This window comes from Rhyacophila brunnea, unplaced genomic scaffold (assembly GCF_057557595.1).
Source record: "Rhyacophila brunnea isolate RB1 unplaced genomic scaffold, BYU_Rbru_1.0 scaffold_7, whole genome shotgun sequence".
Lineage (NCBI taxonomy): Eukaryota > Metazoa > Arthropoda > Insecta > Trichoptera > Rhyacophilidae > Rhyacophila > Rhyacophila brunnea.
The window spans coordinates 41,884,275-41,906,149 of record NW_028233339.1 but is presented as its reverse complement, the minus strand read 5'-3'; the positions used below and the strand labels follow the sequence as shown (position 1 = coordinate 41,906,149).

At 34.5% G+C, this 21,875-nt stretch overlaps 2 protein-coding genes across 23 annotated transcripts in view; one reads left to right on the top strand and one right to left on the bottom strand.

Moving 5' to 3' along the window:
* Positions 1-16,723, top strand: part of l(1)G0196 (inositol hexakisphosphate and diphosphoinositol-pentakisphosphate kinase) — a 73,512-nt gene extending 56,789 nt beyond the window's left edge. For 14 of the 22 annotated variants that reach the window (XM_085958197.1, XM_085958199.1, XM_085958192.1 and 11 more), the window contains 11 exons: positions 315-442; positions 1,806-1,923; positions 3,121-3,201; positions 4,452-4,543; positions 4,825-5,018; positions 9,212-9,889; positions 11,065-11,262; positions 11,591-11,747; positions 12,028-12,173; positions 12,496-12,602; positions 14,440-16,723. In XM_085958197.1, coding sequence (XP_085814323.1) covers positions 315-442; positions 1,806-1,923; positions 3,121-3,201; positions 4,452-4,543; positions 4,825-5,018; positions 9,212-9,889; positions 11,065-11,262; positions 11,591-11,747; positions 12,028-12,173; positions 12,496-12,602; positions 14,440-15,204 — 2,664 coding nt within the window. In that variant the 3' untranslated portion in view covers positions 15,205-16,723. The remainder of the gene's footprint in view (positions 1-314; positions 443-1,805; positions 1,924-3,120; positions 3,202-4,451; positions 4,544-4,824; positions 5,019-9,211; positions 9,890-11,064; positions 11,263-11,590; positions 11,748-12,027; positions 12,174-12,495; positions 12,603-14,439) is intronic. The other 8 variants (XM_085958206.1, XM_085958207.1, XM_085958205.1 and 5 more) reach the window with 2 other exon arrangements.
* Positions 16,724-18,515: 1,792 nt separating this feature from the next.
* Positions 18,516-21,682, bottom strand: Arl6IP1 (ADP-ribosylation factor-like 6 interacting protein 1). The gene is made up of 3 exons (XM_085957403.1): positions 21,548-21,682; positions 21,076-21,444; positions 18,516-19,079 (listed from the first exon to the last, which is right to left on the bottom strand). The coding sequence occupies exons 1-3, from the start codon at positions 21,572-21,574 to the stop codon at positions 18,879-18,881; spliced, it is 597 nt and encodes a 198-aa protein (XP_085813529.1). The 5' UTR covers positions 21,575-21,682; the 3' UTR covers positions 18,516-18,878.
* Between the last annotated feature and the right edge of the window lie 193 nt (positions 21,683-21,875).

Below are 21,875 nucleotides of genomic sequence, written 5' to 3'. Positions count from 1 at the left end.
CTGCAGTTCAAGCTTGCATGCATGAATCAAAAAAGTTTGGAAGCTTCTGAATTTTTCTGCCGGCAAAAAAACGAACTATACTCATTTTGGGGTTAACGGATTTTCGTTACCTGTCGAATAGTACCATAAAATGACAACATCGCGTCTCGCTTACTCTTGAAGAATGAGATTGGAGAGACAGTTAATACTTTTACGTGTAAACAGTTATTGTCATAATAGTTTAAAATACGCACTATTGCTGCCAGTAAATCCATGAACTTGTACAGGCGCTATTAGATAATAAATCAGTGTTTCTTGGAAATCTATAATTGCAGATAGTAACAGATGAGCAATGGAGGCGTGCCATGGAGTACGTATCGATGGTTTCCGAACTCAATTACATGTCGCAGATTGTCGTTATGCTGTATGAGGATCCGACAAAAGACCCATCTTCAGAAGAAAGGTTTGTCTATCAATCGTCATATTTGTTCCTACTTATAGTTTATTCTTCTTTTGTAAATGTACTTCTCACGTTACTTGTATAGTGCACTGTTAAATCCTGAGGTCTGTTGGGAGAGGGAATCTCATATTTCATTTGGTCACTTTGTCACTTCAAAGTCGAACATGCCTCGTGTTCCAAATGGTTAATGTACAAAGTAATTAAAAAATACATATTAATAACAGATTGAAGTTACAGATTTTATCAGCTGTACATTTAATAACATATAGAATTGAATATACATAATTTGAAAACATCTCATGCATATACACACTAGAAAAAATCATTTTGTAGAAAAAAAAAATATGACACCCAACGGTACTTGAACCTGTATCTGCTGGATTCGCGCCAGTATGCTTTTCCGATTAAGCTACGGGCATCTTATTAAATTACGACGATTTTACAACTAGTAGAATTGTCTTTATCTCAAATTATGTCGAAATACTTGCAGTTTTTGAGAGATGTGCGTGATAATAGTGTAAAGTTGTACAATGCGAAAAATGTGCATATAAATTCAACATTGGTCCTTTTTTCAGCAGCATTTAATTGAGTCATTTACGTTAACCGTTTTTCAGGAGCTATAAAGTTGAAATTAAAAGAGGAATTAACAAAAATAATAAATGCAGTGGGTAATGAGTAAATCTCCACTAACTATACCGATACTTAACCGAGTGAGTTAAAAGAGACCCTTTGTAAGAATTAATATAATAACATCAACTAAACTCGTCCTAATTCAATTTGAATATATCAATACCCATAGCAATTTCAATGACACAAGACACGAGAATACTCAAAAAAGACGACACTGAAACTAAAATTCCAGCCAGTATTTATCTAATGTATTTAGATGGCAGCTTGCTCACGGCAAGACTGCAATCTCTCAGTTTCAAAACGTTCGCTACTAAACTGAAGAGACGCGACATGCTAGTCTCCCAGTCTCTCAGTTTCCAGTTCTCCATAAAACAGTGGTGCAAATATCAGAAGATTCGATGAAAAATCATATTTTGAATATTATATTATAATAACAGACGTCAAAAATTAAACATGGTCGAATGGTTGAGAGATACTCCTGGCTGTATAATTACAGTCTGCTAGAATATTCCCGTAAAGATATTACGGAGAATGAAGTAGAAAAGACAATGGGTTTGACAGTTTGAGGTTATGAGATTATTATTGCAAGTGGGTTTTAGTAGTGCCGTGTGCGAAGCATCAGTCATTGGACAGTTTATGAGTTCCATCATCAAGCAGTTCGTCGGATTTTAGTTTCTCTGTGAGCGAAAGGACTTAAGTAACTGAACCTACTTAATATGGTATCATTAATTTTTAGGTTTCACGTAGAACTCCACTTTAGTCCGGGCGTCAATTGCTGTGTGCAGAAAAATCTACCTCCCGGACCTGGATTCAGGCCGCATAGCAGAAATGAATCTTCCAATGCTAAAAACTATGTAAGTACCTCCTCACCAAGCGCCCATATCCATTTGACCATACTCTGCAAAGTAAATTTAATAGTATTGAGGGTAATTACAATGTGATATAGTTCTGTTTGATATTTTATTAGACTCAAGTACCTATTCTTTATTGGCTATGTACAGAAGCTGTAATAATTAACGCAATATGTATAAAGAATTCGAATTACCTTGTTTGAGCTTATATACTGACACTCGCACAATGATTAATTACTGTATTGCACACAATCAACAGCATGGCCCCCACAAGGGCTGCAGGGCTCTAGCCTGGGGGCCCGGGCTTAAGTGGCGCTTGGCGTGACGGATCGACCAGCCAAGTGAGATAAACACATCACAAAATTGCACTAATAGTAAAAAATGTCCCTGCGGCGCGGCGCTATTTTACTTCAAGCATACCAACATTTCAAAATATGTACTTGTGCGATGCAATTTTCGATTATTGTTTGTCGATATTCGACAACTCCTCAATTCAAATGGGTGTATTAAAAATACAAAAAATTGCTATAAAATACCCCAAATTTTACCTTGAACACTATTTGTATTACACAACTGTAGATTGTCACACTGACTTTAACCTTAGCGATAGATTGGGGGGCCTGCCGAAGATTCTAGCCTGGGGGCCATGATCGACAGTCACAGTCAGTATAGTTCTCCCCAGAAACAGAATGCACATGCCACATGTTTCAAAATTCAACTGTTAGGATTGCAAGAACCCATCTGATCTTAATTATTAAGTGCTTTCGGGAATGCAGGCCCGCCACACCCTTACGTACAATGTGTACAGCCTTTCAAATGCTCAATAAAAGTTCTCATCTACAATTATGACTAGTGTGAATATAGGTATACGATATCAGTCTAAATATAAACAAAATTTAAATTAGTGAAGTTTGTCAAATTTTTAATTGGTAATTTACGTGTATCGGCCTAGTAACTGCTTAGGTGTGCGTTGTAATCTCGAGTCTATGCAGAAAAATATACCGGAGAAAAATGTTGAGCGTGTAAAGTCAGTTTACTTTTGTGTGTCTTTGATAAATTAGCCCGGCCTGCTTGCGGCAGCCCTGATTGGGTGATCTATGTAAAATAAAAATATATCATAACGGTTCAAAGTAATATGTTTGCTCGTGTTGCATGGATATTTTTCTTCAGGATTCCTTTATAATGGATATTTCTTTACAGAATTGCGACGAAGAAGTGAAGTGCATTGAAGAGGAAAGTGAAAATGATGACACAAACGCCAGTCAAGAAACTTTAATGGGGGTCAGTATTCAATATATGTACATACTAATTAGATTTATCTGGTTTGAATTATTTTAAAAACTATCTGTAATTTATATTCTTAGTTCAGTGAAAACAAACAAGTATGACTGACAAAGTTTAGTGTGCACTATTTATATCGGACCTCCACAGCCTACTTCCACCCTTCAGCACTCTTCCGAAGTTTTAAAAATGATCTATGTTTATAACATTCTGCTGTGTATGCAATCTTGTTGATTTCATTTGTTTAACTAGAGACCGGATTATATGCATTTGCATATTTAGTCCATTCTCACCGGTTATTGCATATTTTACGTAAAATCTAGTGATGATGCATATTTTTGCTATTTTTTACAATATTGTGTAGTATATAATTATACGCTGTAGACGGCCAAACCTATTAGCCACACGGCTCTTAGAGCGCACTTAGCAGCCGCGCGTCTATTGTTTTGGTAGGATAATATTATTATGAGGCCAAGTAAAACACAGACTCATGCGAGAAAAAGACGAAAGATACCGTTCTGCGACGTGCTCGCCTATTGCAGCACGCCTCCCACTATGCAAATAAATTACGCATGTTATTGTTGACGCGATCATTGCATCAGTTTAGTTTTTTATTTATTCGTGCAGTCTCCCGAAAAAAGTGTCTCTTCGTGGATAGCTGACTATCCTGGAACATTTATATACGACAGAAATGTTTTATATTGCGAGTTTCAGTTCATGAATAAAATCTGGCAAGTGAACTCTGCATTGCCAGTATTCCCACGTAAACTTTGAAAAAAAATTTAAAACATTTTGAACAATAACCCAGGCTTTGAACCTTTGTGTCAAATTGATCGTTTTTTAATGGGACGGGTGAACTTGTGCCATAAACAATAAGTGCTAATATAGCACCCAAATTCAAATACTGCCCAGTTACCTCAGTGGATGTGGAACGGTCCTTTTCCACTGATAAAAATATTTTCAGTGATCGAAGACACAATCTTACTACCGAACATTTGGAACAGTACCTACCTGATTGTTAAAGTTCACAAGAGTAACAACATGTTAAATAATTGATAATTATCGTCGATACTTACTAATTGTATGCTGATTTTAAAATAAAAAAAGCTAAAAATCACTATTTTTCTATTGTTTAATGTTGCATATTTTGACACTTTTCAATTTCAAGCTTTATATGTTGCATATAATCCGGTCTCTAGTGATAACAATATTAATGCACTGTGTTTATTTGTCGTTCCATGCAAGTACAGCCTGATGCCACAGAAGAGAAGAGGCCTCGTTCGCAGACCAATCAGGGAAAATCGAGAATGCATATACGCGCATCGGCTCCTATTCCCATATGGTAATGTACTTCCATGACTTGTTTCATTGTAATTCAGGAGTGGAAAACCTTTTCATGTTGGAAGGCCGCATTAAGTTTGTTGTGACGTAATAAAGATAGATTCGAGTAAGGTGTACTTCAAATTGTACATTATTTTATAAAAATATTAACAATACAAGATTTTCAAAGGGCGTTGATGTAAGTATTGACAGCTTAAGTGCCTTAAGGGACAAATGAGATTGGTTACACTAACAAAATGTTGGTCTATTAACAAAAAAAAATATTTTTCATATATGCAACAGCAATATTCATCATACTGTGAGTGGTCACGAAGCGAGCGAACTGGCAAAGCGGCTCACCGAAGAGTTGCAGAGCTCCAGCCACAGCATTCAGAGCATCCTGGAGAAACCGTCGCCCTCTCGCCAGATATGCCCCACCTCCCCGGAACCCAGGGCCCGCAGTCTCGACCAACAGAAACCGGGCCGCGAGATCTCGGGTAAGCATACCCATTATGTATCTCCATACGAAGAATCTATAATTTCTCCAAAAAAAAAACAATCCGTTTGCAATGAATTGTTTATATTTGTCAAATAGCATAAGATCAACTTGACATGAATTATTTTCATTATCATTCTAGTACGGTCTAGATATAATTAAAATTTTATAGAATTCCCGGAACACGATAGCAATTAGAAAGTGGCAGTTCCTCTAGAAACAGGATACATAAGAGACAGAATCTATAACATTAGACATTAATATTCACAATCAATTAAAAATCATCTGTAACATTAAATATTCGAATGACATTCTTTTCACATGGTTGCCATTTGATGAAATGTTAGGGTTACTCTATCCACAGCTTGTGTATCTATTCAATTATTATACCACTGTTAAAACACACAATAATTCGAGGGCTTAATGTCAAACAGCACTATCTACAAAAGTGCAACTTTACGCGAGAGCCAAAAAACTTTTTTTTAGTTTCTTGTGACTCAACAAAGGAGATATTTATTTAAAACCATATCATATTTTATAATTTATTGTGTATTGTACATTTATCTTCCTTATGGTGATGTTAAAATTTATAGGTATGGTTTTAAAAAATATGAAAACAAGAGTAACTTTATGTAGTTAACATTAAACTTTACTGACGATTTAAGAAGAAACAAAAGATTGACATAAAGTTGTTTGACTATCATGTAGCCGAGAATATAAAATAACGTTATCTAAAAAAAAAAAAACACTTTTTTCTAGATAACGTTGTTTGATTTTAGGTACTCGAATTAATCTATAAGTTACAATATTAACTTACCGTGTATTTATAATTATTGAATTTGTATTGTACAACTTTTGTACTTTTGATGGAAAAAATTTGAATTTTACTGCTCGCAGCATTGCTGTTCTCAAAAAGTCACTCTTATTCGTCGTTTTGCTAAAAATTTTATAACTATCGACCCTGCATCGGGATTGGATTTTGAAATAACTACAGTCTCTTAGTTAGGCTTACATAAAGGTGACATCTCTGCATCTGGTCCTAGGTTATCGCAAGATTCCGGCTTGTATTGGTCAAGTCATTAAATAAGTTAATAGAATTAACTAACACTGGAGATTTTTCAGTTGGGGAGAGCTTCAAGGTATCCTAAGAAATACAGTATTGTGTTAAATAGGTGATTCTCAACCAGGGTTTTAGAAGAATATGCAAAAGCTTGCGTCAAAAGATGTCATTTGTTATCTTTTGTGTAATGAACATAAAACATAAAATTAAGGTTTTCATGAAAATAATGAAATATTTAGCTTAATTAGATATTAGTGAGTTAACAAAAAATGGTTTACACAAATTTTTTTCAAACTATTTCAAGTTTTCGTTCAATCAAGAGTCTAATCCAAAATCTTATGACTTTATTGATTACCAAAGTATAGTGGTAGAATTGTCTAGCAGATCGCTACAATTATTATCCAAGGAAAATACTGAGTTAAAACTTTCATTATCAATAATTCTACGTTCCATATTTTCAATGAACATATCCGTGTATGGCGTAAGTATGTTGTGTCCAAAAACTCAGTCTGTTGTCTCAGGGCAACTATTTGTATGTTTGGCTTCCTGTGGTAAATCAGAAATGTTTTTAAATTTTAGTTTGTTGAGAATTTACAAACATTTCATTAAAATTTAAAAACATAATCTGATATCATATTCATGCCATACACAGATATTGTCTATTTGAATCCATGACACGGGTAATCTTCTTTCTTTCTCTCAATAATAAATATGCATTGGGATAATGGCTAATCAACCAATTAAGAGGAACACATTGATGGGTTAGCGTACAGGTATTGTACGTCCAGTTTTTACTAAAAATGAGTTACATATCACGTTTGTCTTATTATTCATTTGTATTGTAATAATATTATATGTTCAAATAGGGTAATTGAGAAGATATTTTAATAATGCAATAAAATTCGCGGCGTGCAAGGTACCGCCATACATACACCTACCGGCAGTTAAATGGAACCGTTTACGCTTGAAATGGAAAAAGTACATTTATATTGAATTGTGGACATATCGGAATTTAAAAACAGACGCCTCATAATATGTAAATTTTTAACCGATTTGAATCTCTCAAATACAATTTTCTCAAAACATGTGAAACAGGACATACAATGTCTGTGCGTTATAATTATTCTAGAACCATCATATCTTCGCTACAATTTTATAGTGCCACATATTCAGTGGTAAAGACTTTGTCGGGGTGTATAAATATACCTAAAATTGCGGGCAGATCCCTAGTTCTATAGATCGCTGCTAAGCCATGAGGCGTATAATCTATTGATATATGAAGTAAAAATAAGGAGAGTTCGGTCAACATCGCCCCCATTCAGTAGATACCTTCATTATTTCAATGTCATCCATATTTATTTTGGCATGCGTAGATTTTTTAAATATTTTCTTACTGTTAAATGTGTACATACGGAGGTGCATGTACATTGTAAAATACTATTCTATGTTACATAACCTTCTAAAGTATCAACGGAATACATTAATCTCGGTGTTGTCTATTGATTCTTTATTGTATTAGTATTTCTTTCCTCATCAATATTCCATATTATTATTTTAGCCATAAACGTCGACGCATTTAAAAGACGTTACACTTTTTGCCTGTGTATTTATTTATTCCCATTACTGTTCAATTCACTACATTTTTAATGCTTTAAATCACATTTCAAATGGCTTAAAATATAATAAAATAATATGTAACATTAATTTAATAGCATATTATATGATTATAAAAAAATATAACTAAGTATTAGATGTTTACAATTAAAATGTCTAATATTAAAAAAAATACCATCAGCATTACTTTTCAAACCTCTATGCTACAAAAATATAATGTTAAAATCAACCAACTCCAATTTAAATAATTGTTTGAGCCAAAAATGTGAACTTTGAAGGTTTATAAAACGTGAGCTGATGTTGTTTATAAAATAATATATATATCTAATGATAAAATTAAAAAAAAACAGGATATTAATCTATCATTAATACACTTGTCTGTCACGTTTTTTAATTAATAAAAATAATTATTTTTATATTGCATACTTATGCCATGCTTTGTTACGTTGAGTGACTTAACTTTCATAACTTAATTAATTTTTTTAAACACACAATACTTATAATATGCAAACATTGCTAAAGACTTATTGTGTTTTAAAAAATTAATTTAAAATTTTATAAAACCATTAAAAATACTTGTAATGATGGACGAATAGATATTATCTTCGCGTTCTCAGTATTTTTTTCAAATACGTTTTAAATTTAATTTAAATGGCATAGTTAATTTAGTTTTAAATATAAAAAGTGACGATTTATTGCGTTGATTGTATGAAATTTAATAATCAATGAATGCTCAGTGCATTGATTGTAAAATCTCACATTTTTAAACGGAATAAAAATATGTGTGAATATTTTTTCAACGCATATTAAGAGTATGCACCGCTTTTGTATATTTTATTGTTATCATGTACAAATAATGGAGCAAGCGTCACGCCACGCCCTCATCCGTTGAGTTGCAGACTTGTGTGAGATAAAATGGCTGTCAAAGCTTCGTCTGGCCGGTTAGTGCCGTCTTTCTGGAACCCAACACCAACCACTCTGATCTCTTCATTCCGCTCGCCCCACTGAAGCCTACCTTTTTGTAGTGTTTTTTTTTTATTATTATTTATTACCTACTGTCTCTCGTTCACCGGCCACCGTACATATCTACATCTACTCTTGAATAGTTCAAAGTAAATTCTTCTATGGTATCTGCGGACTATGGTATTTTTTCTCTTTTCACATTTGCTATTTTATTATGGTTTTGTTTTTTTTTTTTTTTTTGTATTGCAATATTCAAAGCGCTGCGTCATCGTAGCGACGCTTTTTATAAATTATTATCTAATTTCAATCTTCTCTTTTTACCTTTTTTTTTGATAATCTCTCCCCTCATAAAATGAATAATACGATCATTCGCATTAAAAAAATCTCCTCCATTCTATATGTGTAATGTGATGCTTTTGTGCTTTTCGCTTTTGAACGAGTAATGTTACGCGGTCGACGCGCCGCATCTCTGTCTGAATGCGTAATATTGTAATTTATTTCTCTCTCTATCACGCACATGTGTCCGTGTACGTTCGGGCGCGTTCCCAACTCACCAGCATGCCCCGTCAAAGTGTGCCTGCCGTTGATCCGGTACGAAAGTTGCGACGAAGCGACGCCGGATATCAACACCGAAGGCATACCCGAGTCGTCCACTAACGAACTCCCTCTCTCCGCTATCACTTTTAAGTTCAACGGCAAGTCCCTCGAGCCCGTGGAAAATCCGTCGGCGACGAACGAGTTACCGCTCTCGTCCCCGGTGTTCGCTAGGCACTCTATCAGTCTGATGCGATCGGAAGACGACGACGGTGACTTCGAAACGTTCTTCCTCGATTTGAAAGAGAAGAACCTTTCGAAGGCGTCGTCCGAGTCTGACATCGGGCCCCGTGGGCGCCGGGACGAGGCGGACGCTTCATCCGATGAAAATGTGTTTAAAGGCGGCGGGCCGAAATCCAACGCGCGGCTAACAAACGAAAGCGAGCACAGTGTAGTGGGTAGATTATCGCAACCCTCCCGTCCCCCCTTCTCAGAGACGGGCGGTGTGCGGCGCCAGAGACACAGCATTGCCGGCCAGATGAGCTATTTCAAAATGCTGGGCTTCGGTCTGGGCGGCAACAAGATGAAGGCGGGCGCGGGCGGCGGCTCCGCCAACTCCCTTTTCAGCACGGCCGTCATCAGCGGCAGTTCCTCCGCCCCCAATCTCCGAGATATGATCCCCAGCAGTGTTTCCGCCACAAGTGAGTTGCCTATTTCTACTTATAATAACCACGTCTATAATCACACATTGAACGTATTTTAATATTTTAAAAGTCAAAATCACACTCATATTCATTCATAACCTTTGCCATCAATGTTTAATTCAATTTATAATAATGTAATTTATTATGTTGCTCTTAAATATTTAAAAGGTAATTAACCTTATCACTGCCAGCCAATTTTTACTAGGTGGACACTTGTAGGCCAGCTATTTTCGGAATAAAATAAATCCTTTAAAAAATATGAAATAGGAACGGAATGATAAATATTTATGAAAACTTAGCAATACATGTTTATCAAGTTTATCGTGAATATTTTCGCACTACAATGATAAATATTGTTTATAAAATATACACAGAATGTTTATTCAGAAGTTATGACGTTTACAAGAACCCGCGAATATATTCGTGCGTGGCCTGACGCGGCATACATGCTTTGGTGAGTTGATTCGTCCGTGGCATGATCAGGTTAATTGCAATTTTCCTATATAGATTTTTTTACAAGAAATGGTTGTTAACCTATTTGCCCAAACTATTGGGTCGCTCCTCCGGATCACATGCACATTGAATAAAACCAACATGTCAATTTAGCCAGACAGGATTCAAACCTGCACACCTTTAGAGAAAACTCTACTGTGTGTCTCTAAATATTAATTAATAGTCTATATTTTTCAGCATGGTGCATATGCCGTGTGTAAATAAATAATTTTATGAAGAAATATGATTGTGAATTTGAAGAATTATACTTGATACAGCAAACAATATCTATAATACTGTTAAAATCATAACAGAAAGATTATGGAATAGTTTTAAGTATATGTTATGCCGGGTACTCATTAGCGAGCCGTAACTGTGACCGTTGCAGATACAGTAACCAGTATGGACGCCAAATAATTATTTCGCGAGCCTAATAAATAATTATTACATTATCTGAAACGGTTACAGTTGCAGCTCGCCAATGAGTACCCGGCTTAATATGTATTTATGAGAAGAATCGTATGTAGCCGTTACATTTAAAAAAATATTATTAATTAATGTATTTAATCTTTTCAATAAATTTCTGAGAATGTAATCTCATATGTAGTGAGTAGTTATTTACTTAAATTATAACATCTCATTGAAACAATAACGATTGATGTCTGATTAAACTGCTGCAGCTTTAGAAGGATTCGGAGGTGTTCCTCCCATCAGACCGCTGGAGACTTTACACAACGCCCTCTCTCTGAAGCAATTGGATATTTTCTTGGAGCAGATGACGTTCACGCCTCTCTTTCGAACGCCCGCTTCTTCCCCTCCCAAGCATCCCTCCACTCCACTGCCCATGCAGCAGAGGAAACATCCGTCACCGACAAACAGTTAGTCAAATTATTGTTAACTATGTGGATTAAAAAGTTTAAAAGAAAAGGTTAAAAAGATTAAATTAGAAACAAACATGTAGTTTTTTGTCAAAAATCATATAAAAGGTAATCCCAAATCCTAGGATTCTAACAATTTTAATTAAAAAGAATCCTAAGATTTCAGGATCATAAAAATCGAGCGATTGCAAACCTCAATCATTACTGGTTTAATTAAGTTTTTTCTGTTCTTCTGCTAAATGGTACGTATGTATAATATTTTTAATCAAAAACCATTAATATGAATGATTTTTTTGTAAAATTAAAAATTAACACATGTTTTTTGAAGGTTTTGGATGGAGCGGTCCCCCCAGTCTGATGTCGAGTTCAGGAGGCCCGCCGAGCGCCGTATCTTCCAGTGGACCTTCCTCACCAAATTGCTTCTCCGACTTTTATTCGAGGGGATCCAGTGATGTATCAGCCAGCCATACTGGCAATGATAATGGGTGAGGCTGTACTGTTCATCTTATTGACAATAAATTATTATGAACTAGCGGAATACACTCTTCATTCTTGTCAGTTTATATAGTCATCAATCAAGTTGGTCTTAAGCGATTGTTGCGAAGACTAGATAAATTATAATTAATTGTATTTACATTAATTATTATAGTATAATTAAATTAATAAAAATATTAAAATATAATTTAATTATTTAATAACATATGATTTATATTAAATTTCCTATACATTATAACTTCTGATGCTAGCCTAAATTAATGTTTACAGGTACACTGCCTTTGGTATCCCGTCAATGTCCCACATATTCCCTGAGCTGGACCAAGATTTGAGTTCCGTCAATGTGGAAGTAGACTCCGAACTCTATCCAGGATACGTTTGTCAACCGCATGGCCTTGCACTGTCTAATAATTCAGGTAATTTTTCATTTCTCCTGTCGAACAACTTACAGAAATATTACCGTTAAACCTTATCAAAGTTTGTCTCTTCAGATCGTGAGAATGTCAGTTGGGCAGAAGATATTAGACAGACCTATCTTTATTCACACTTGTGGAGAATAACATGCAACATTACCATTGCTCAGAAATTTTGAAAAAAATCTTCCTCTATTGAGATGGAGCCTAAATGTATGAAATTACTGATTAAGTTAGCTACAAGTCATTTTCATTCTTTCAAAGATAAATTTTTTTTTCTTCTTTCTATTCACTGTGTATTTTTTTTTTATTTGTCTGAATAAAGGAACGAATGACCCGTCCAAGAGTACGTACGGTGAAATAACGCCCGTCTCATCGGATGTGGAATGGGCGTTCAACTCGAATGAAAAGACCACCAGCTCGCCATCTGAAGTAAAATATTATTTTTATTATACTATTTACTGCTCGGTATCATTTTTCAGTGTTACCATTCGTCAAAAATAAAAGAATACGTCACCATAATAAAATTGTCCACTTTTAGAATCCAATGATTTTTTAATCCTACTCTGAATGATTCAAGTATTTGTATTAATTTGAAATGCCTTTCACAGAACTCTTTACTGATTCAATATTTATCAACTAATAGGTACTAATATTTGGTGCATTTATGACCAAGAAGTTGAATAAATTGACTACTTAAAACTTATATAATATGCAATTATAAAATCAACGTAAATGAGATATTATTCTTAAATGACCCATCATCACTATTCCAAGAAAACCAATTATATTCAAATTAGATATGAGTCGCTTACTCGTTTTTTTGAGTTTCGAGTAAATCACGAAAAACTGTTTTGTGCATGTACAATGTTGTTGATGCTAGTAATGGTGATGTTTGTATAGCGATTTAAACGTATGCTAAAAATCATTCATCGCGTCGTCTGATTGCTCGCCATGTACAGCGGATTTAGTAACCTGTTATTTAACCTAGAGCGGATTTTGCAACTCAAGTCAATATTCATTTTGATTTTTTGACGAAACAGGGCGGAATTTAAAACTCACACCTCGATAGGCTGGTAAACCTATCGATATAGTTCATACATACATTCAAAACTAATTTTATTGAAAAATCGCCCTGAGCTGGTTTGGGGACTAATGTTGCGATTACATTATGATCACGTCACATACTGGCATGGCGACAAATTTAGTCTATAGTTTCATCATTCCACAGAATATTTTGAATGATCATTATCTGTATAAATTCAATGATGGAGAGTGCCAACCCTAATGTATTAGTATTTTTAATTATAATTCATTATTCATGCTAATTTCAATTAATATTAACAGTTTCTATGTATGCGTACGTTAAAATTACTTGCGAAATTGCATCCATAGATAATAATTTGAACAGAACCCAACCAACAACATAGATAATAGACGTAAACACTAGACATAGATAAGAATTTAATAAAAAGTCTATGGAGAAAACCATTAAAAACAAGGATCATGCATTTTTGATGTGAGTAGAAGTAGGCCTGCAGAAAATAGAAAAAAAATTCACTGACTTTTGTGGTTCATGATGTAGCGCGATATGCGTAAGGTGACCTGATTATTGTTCATTGTTGATTTTGCTAACTGACAATGTTCGTTTAAAGATTTGAAATGTGCTACGGGATGGGAGCATCAGTCTGATAACATTTTAAATACCAATAAAAACGATGTTACACACTTTTTTACCGTAGCGGCAGCTTACTGTGACAGCACATAATGTGATGATAATGTATTTGAAGCATAAGGCCCCGTCCATTGTAGGTGCGTTCGGCGGAGCATTGAGCGGCGCGCACAACTCAAACGTATAACATGTGTGTTCATAGACAATGTCTTTTTTTGGTTATACGTCTGAGTTTCGCGCGCCGCTCAACGCTCCGCCGAACGCGCCTACGCTGGACGGTGCCGAAGCGACTCATGTTTCTAAGAAATAATGATATTTTATGCACAAGAGTCTATAGAGTTTAATCCAATGTTTTATACAAAGCTGTTACATGTTTGAGTTACATTTTACACATAAGTGTGGTGTTATGAAAACTGATGTTTTTTTTACTTGTACATAATATGTAATTTGTACTCTTTCAAAGTATAAGTTAATAATCCTATAATTTTCTTGTAAATACATATACTTCCATGGACACAGCCTTATACCATTATGATGAGAGTTGTCCCTCGTAAAACTGAGTTCAATCAATCACTTAATCAATGTTACATATTGCAGGGCCTCGACGAAGAAGAAGAGGAAACAACAATTTCAGCGGAAACCTTTTTCGCTGTCGAAGACCAGGAAATGTCTGACCAAAAACGAGAGAGTATAATTGCCGCCTCATCCCTCGAGCGTTCACTCTCGGCCAGTCAAAGTTCCTTCCACACGGGAGACTTGTCAAGGAGTGATTCCACCGATTCCTATCATATATCTCAAGATATCATAGATGCTCCTAGAAAATCAGCTAAATCATCAGATAAATGCACTGTACGTGATCATTTAAAATTGAAAAAGACATCATCGACTGAGAGGGGTTTACCCGGTACTTCGGGAAGTATCGATCAGGTCACGAAAGATTTTAGTAGCACATCCATTACGCCTCACGGTGACGATGGTAAGACCGGTTTTGAGTTTCGTCCTCCTATTGATACCCAAAAATTAACTAGCTCGAGACCTATGATCGAGAGTTATATCGAGCCATATAAAATGACAAGGATATCAAAAAGCTTGCACGGGAAACCAAACGTTGTGGAGAGCGTTACGCGTCGGGCAAGCGAAGGTATCACAAGTCAAAACACAAAAATAGAGAAAACACAGGACATTAGTAATACTGTTTTACCACCAGGTAATATAAATAAAACTGTCATCGATCCCAAAAAACCAGTGAGTAGGTTTACGACAACGCCGGTGAACGAATCTTTAGCCTACGCATCATCAAATCCTTCGTCAACTCAAAGTTCCGTGTCTTCATCGCGAGATATGGTCAACGAAAGTGATTAATTGAATCAATTATTTAGATATTGCATAGTTTCTTAAAATTCTGTACCTCTGTGAGGATTTTTGAATGTGATACATATTTACAACAGATTTTTTTAGGAAAATGTTTTGTATCGGTTTTTTAAAAAGTGTTTTGCCATATTGAAATCTGTACCTCAAGAATAGTTATGGTAATCTGCACACGAAGAATAACTGACACAATGTCAACTTAGTCTGAATTTAAGAGTCAACCAAAATACTTTTATGATCTTACACGCGAACACAATTTTTTCCTTAGTCAATAAATAGACTCAACTGTCAAACTCTCTAAACACCATTGATTTGAATACCATGAGTAAAAACAATAATTTTTCCTAATTAGTTCTAGTTAGTCCATGTTAGCTCTATAGTTAAGAGCATATTATGGACACAACGCGGTGGCGTCATCAAGAATCCCTGTTGCTTGCAATCTTCTTGCGTTTTCCCTGCTCATGCTGGCAACCCATAGCTCCGCCATTTACACCCTGTGGATATTACATGACCTTCCAGGATACCGGAACCGGTTGGCCTGATAGCAGGCCTGGTTAAGACATCGGTAGCACATGGCCAAGCCTCTTCGATGTGGCAAAAGGTTGTATGGTATATTATATATATTGTATGCCTTCTCATCTCCTCATTACTCTTATTTATGGTCATACTACGGACACTAAGTATCTGCTGCAAGCGTCTGTTATCGAGGCTCAGTATACAGTTGCTCTAAACCTTCGTATTTGCCATGATTCACTACTGTAAAACAACATAAGAATGCTAGCTTTTGGTTTTAACCTAGTACAGTCGTGAGTCTCTGGCATTCCGCATCGAATTGTATGTTGCTCCAGCCTTGCCCATTCGAATAGTGATAACTAATGAATCTCCATTGATGTGCACCCAAAGGGAAATTGAAGTTCGGACAAATGCTATTGCAAAAAAATGTTGGGTTTTCATCACAGTGATTTCGAAAACATTATTATACCGCCTGTCCATTGGCTCTTGAATGCCCCCGATTGAGTTACCGACAGGATAATATTATCGTCATATAAGTTCCATATAAAAAGTACACAATTTAGTTGTACGGGCAATCTATTTTTTTTTCTGGTCGACAAGGTTGAGTTAACTTTTTATAAATGTTAACTAAATCACATAGATAAAGTTGTGGTTGTGTCAAGTTTATATACGCTAATCTCTAGAGTTGTTTTGTCTGGAGATTATTAGTTATTACAGAAGGAATTTTCCATAAATAAGTAATACATATTTTGTTAAAAATCTCATTATGCATGTTTTATGAATTAGAGATTTTTGAGGTTAACAATTTTATATGGTAGTTCTTGCGGACGATGCTATGTGACTTAATCATCTTTACAAATCTAGGGTACAGAAAATAAATACTACCTGACTTATATTTTAGTAGATGTAAGCATTGAAGTTTTTTTTATAGAAATGTTTTCTTTGTTATTGCACATTTATTGAAAATATAAATGTATTAGTACTTTAATAAAGTAATGATTTAGTAAAAAAATACCCGTGTTTTAATGTCATTTATTTATAATTATACCCAACGTGTATGTATAAACAGCGCTCGAAATATACCACAACGCCGGTTCATGAAATTCTCTAGGATACCTAGGAATCCTCGAGGACAGCGAGCTGTCTCATAAAAACCATTTAACCTCGACAGAATATTTAATCTGGTGTTCCAGTTCAGATTGTGTTGAAATTTAGGAACATGAATTAGTAGATAAAAATAATAAAATAAATTTCTATAAAAAATAATTTTACTGGTTGAGTATCTCTGATTTTGAATGGGCCAAATTGTTCTTAGATATACATCTAGGTATACTTTTTTCCATCAATGTATTGTTCAGGAGATATGGGTACAGGGAACTGAAATACCTAACGGATGTGGAGAAACAGGCAACCAATCTCGAGTGTGGAAGAATATGGGATAAACTTAAACACGGGTAAAGAAGACGCTTAATGGATCAAAAATAAAAAAATTGAGTATGTAAAATATTCAATATATTATAAACACACATTTGGGAATAATCACTTACAATACAATCTAAAAAACAGTACATACAAAGTAATTATTTAAATTAAACATTTAAAATAATACAATAATATGACTACATTTAGGTATGTACACACGATAATCATTAATTCGTGAACACGTAACGTAGCTTTACAGAATTCAAATTATTTTCTATGATTAAAATACTATATTTACATTATAATTTAATTTTGGCTCACCTTTACATAAGTTTAGTTTTCAATCTCACAACATAATGTTTTGGACCATACGTAAATTAAAAATAATATTAGATGCACTTATTATAAATTTGAAAAATACTTTCTAAAAAAGTATTTTGCTAATATCACGATGATGGTAGCGCCAGAATCGATCGACAAGCCAATGTCATAATTAAGTAAAAATAAACTATACGCTAAAATGGCGTGACCATTAAATAGGGTCAATATAATAGATTAGAGGAAATCGAGTCTGATGTTTGTAATACACTGCACGCCTTTGAGTTATTTTGTATTTGTGATTTTAATTGTAATAATTGTAAGTGATAAGGGTACATAATATGCTACACTTAATAAAGGAACATTGAAAAGGGAGAAAGACAAACAATTTGCACCACTTGTACAATGTACATGCCAATTTAACCAACAATTATGAAGAATATACTTCACTACACGCCATTCGTATTGTATACTTCCAAAGATATATAGTTTCAATGACATATTTAATTGGTGTTGCCATTAGTATATTATATCTTGAATTGAGAACTAGTCGCGAGCCTAATACTAAAAGGTTCTAAGTGTTCGTCCTTGAGAAAAGAAATCCAACAATAAAGTACTATTCTTAGCCGACTCATTGTTACTTTTGTTTCGCCAAGGACAAACACTTAGAACCTTGTAGTTCTCCACTCGCGTAGTGTAAGTCAAAGGAAAACATTACATAATATTAATATTATAAATTATATTTAATCCTGCAGGTTGATTTTTTTAAGACAATAACTATTTCAGGTGTAGTATTATTATTAAGACTAGTAGTTTTATAATAGTGATACAACCGAAATGGCTATTGCTTGACTACAACCTGTAGAATTCAACATAGTTATTTGTACATCATTTTGTAACTAATTAAATGTTAATTCATTGAGAAAACCATGTATAAAGATTTTTAGGCCAATTCCAGGCAATTTTACTGTCACAAATGTAGTGTTTCTGATATGAATGGACTCATCTAAGGAAAACAAATTTAATTGTAAAAAATATACAATAACAGAATTCAAATATTCAATCTTATTTTCCGGGAATATTAATTAATAGGCTGTTTTACAGATTCATTTTAGTCTAAAGGTTCTCTATGCCATACCCTAGACTTAAAACACATATCAATTGAACAACATTCATGAACGTTATTCAAATCCATCTCACAGAAGTGATACATGTGCTAATCTTCCGTTAAAACACAAAACTTACATGAAATTAAAAAAATCGATAAACTTTAATTATCGGTCGAAATCACTTTACTATACAAACAAGAACAAAACTAAATAGGTTGGAAGTCTTCCATCTCTTAGTAGAAAACATGTGCGCAGTAAGAGTATGGAAAAATCACTCGCATTGGTACGAATTCTTCAAGCAACCGTTTACTTTTGCTTTTTGAAAATGCTCAAGACGTCGCGGACTGTGTGAATTTTATGACACACAAACTTTCCAATCCTCTCGTCGTTGATGAAACCGGGTAGCAAGGAGACAATGAGCAGACTGACATACATTATGAGCAAATTGTCAACGGTCGTGCCAATCCATGCAAATATGCTGAGAGCTGCAATGAGTGCCGGATAATACTGGAAAGAAATATGATTAAAATCATGAAAATATAAGAAACGATATTATACAATAATATGGCGTGCTCATGGGACATGTAAAATCAATCATATTTTATAACAGAAATTCATAGCTTAATTTTAATATTTGCATTTTTTGAATGTTTTAAATTATTCTATTAGCGCCGCGACGGACGCATGTGGTTGGCACATCAAAAAAACAATAACCACATAAAAAAAAAACATATTCTATCAAATAAACATTTTACGTAAAATTTGTTGGCGACTTGATAAAAAATAATCATTTGGAAAAGTTCACTTGTTTTTGTGTATCCCAGGATTCAAAAATCCTGAATTGGTTTGTTTACCAATAGTTACCCTTTGTTTCGGCCTAATATATTGGTCCAGTGACCCTCAAGCAAACTTAGAATACCGCCCCGCCCCCTTTGTCTTAAAATTTGTTAGGCACCTACTTACCATTATTTATTTTCGGCTATCTTAAACAGACAAATAAATATACTAAAGATCTTTAAATTTGCATACACACCACCTACGTACTCAGAATTAGAACATTTCCACGAAACCTACTCTCACACAATGGTGGTTTTAGGTATTTATTTAAGAAAACAAAACATTGTGGACATGAGATTTACATTATAACAAATATTAGACTCAAGAGATAATAATAATAATAAAAAAACAAAGTACAATTTTATACAGAAAAATAAAATTTCAAATACAAAATAAATATCACGTCACCGAAAATATCTATGTCTTTGGGGAGCGCATTGACTAGTCTTGCACCCCTCACTAATGGTGTCTAATAGACTTGATACGAGGAAACGGTTCAAATAATTGACTGGCGCATGTAAATTCAAATCTTTTAGGACACCAGGATTGAAAACCATCCATAACGATAAACAGGCAAAAATGTTTCAAGAGCAGAAGAGACCTACGAGATTCAAGAAAGTGAAAAGTAAGCATGCCTTGTAGAAAGGCAGTCTGAAAATAATCATTTGACGAATTATCGAAAGAAAAATAGTTATGTCTTAAAATAAAGACATTGTAGAAACTTCTTCTGGACGCGTTCTAAAATAAGCTTATAGGAAACCTCATAAGGACACCAGATATTCGGGACATAGAGTGTGTAAAGATCTGTGGCACTGACAAGGGGGCATGCTTGTCAAAAATTTTGCCTGCGCTATAAACTTCCATTACATTATATATTACAATACAACAATAGTAATGTTGTCGGAGTTTTTTATGTTTCGATTATTTTATAAACTAAGATGTCGATACTCTCTAATGAAGTGAGCATCATCTTTTTCAATGAGAGTTTCGCAAAAGTTGTAATATTTGTATTCATTCAGTCATTCGCCGCCCTTTATAATATGCTACCCCTATGCATTGCATGACCTGCTTACCCCCACGGGACATCACGGTCTTGGTCTCAGTATCAAATGTGTGGCATATTTATATTGATTACTCGACAAGTATTGCTGAATTCGTGCCATATTTGATTTGATACATTGTACACTTACACATTTTTTTATGATATGCTAGATAGGTATTGATACCATGTAAAGATTGGATCTTGTGACTGGTTCTCAGCCGTCGCGCGCTGCCATCTGTCAGTGAACACAGTGTTGCCATGCCAACCAAACTATTAAAAAATTATAGTAGGTACATCAAAAACACCACAATTTTGAAAAATGGAATTTGTTGAATTTGCCGGTTAGCATGTGTTGCCAACCGAACTATTAAAAAAGTATAGTACTTAGGTACATCAAAAATACCACAATTTTGAAAAATAGAATTTGTTGAATTTGCCGGTTAGCATATTTTTACATTTTCAACACGTCCTATAATTTTTGCGAAATACAATCATTTCTTGGACCGCGTACTATAATTCGATGACAAAAAGATAGCTGAATTCAACAATGGCGACTGACGGTGGACGACCAGTCACAAGCACCTAAAGATTTATTAACGAAAATAAATAAACCAATATATTTACCACAAACGGTCTCGATTCTCTCAAATCAATGAATGATCTACATAGCTCATGTTTGGCATTATATTGATGCACAAGAGTTCGGCAGATATCTTCGTAAGTCTTTTCTTTATGTTTCGTCCACGTGTTTACATAAAAATTGGCAATTAAGGTCGGCATGATAAAGTCTGCCAATGTCCACGATATCCCAGCTAACGCAAACATCGTCAGTATTGACATTTCTAATAGCCAGACCAAAAAGAAAGCTGCACTTATTGTGGTAAATATTAGCGCGCGATCCAAATCGTCAGTGCACGTGAGAGTAGAATGCAGATTTATAATGACCTCGCGCCATCCTTCCAATTTTCTCTTGAGTTTTTTCACGTCCTTTTCCTAAAAAACAAAACAATTGAGATAACCACCAATATTTAAAAGAATCTGGGAGTATTTACCAAAAGATAAGGAAACTGTTTTAGATTGAGAAATTTTAAGATACCTCATCGTTTGTTAGGAAGAACACCATGTCTGACACTTTCTTTCTAAAATGACAAAATTATATTACTACTTCAACGCCATTAGATAGATCTGTCAAAGTGTCGAAAACACTAAACAAAAACATTAACCTAATGTTGCCAGTTGCTACGACTACGGTTACTACATAAAAATGTACTTGGACTTGACTGACGTCACGTAACAGTAGATAGGTAGGTACTCTATTTATAAAAGTTATTCTAACAATAGCAGCAAAATCAAAAATACGTATGAAAAACTATATATTTTAATTAACGCACTTAAAAAACCATATTATTTTACAACAATAAGAT

Coding starts and splice junctions, on each gene's coding strand:
- Arl6IP1 (XM_085957403.1), bottom strand. CDS start 21,574: ATGGTGTTCTTCCTAACAAACGATGAG. Junction 21,445..21,547: donor TCTTCCTAACAAACGATGAG/GTATCTTAAAAT, acceptor TTTGTTTTTTAG/GAAAAGGACGTGAAAAAACT. Junction 19,080..21,075: donor GAGAATCGAGACCGTTTGTG/GTAAATATATTG, acceptor ATTTCTTTCCAG/TATTATCCGGCACTCATTGC.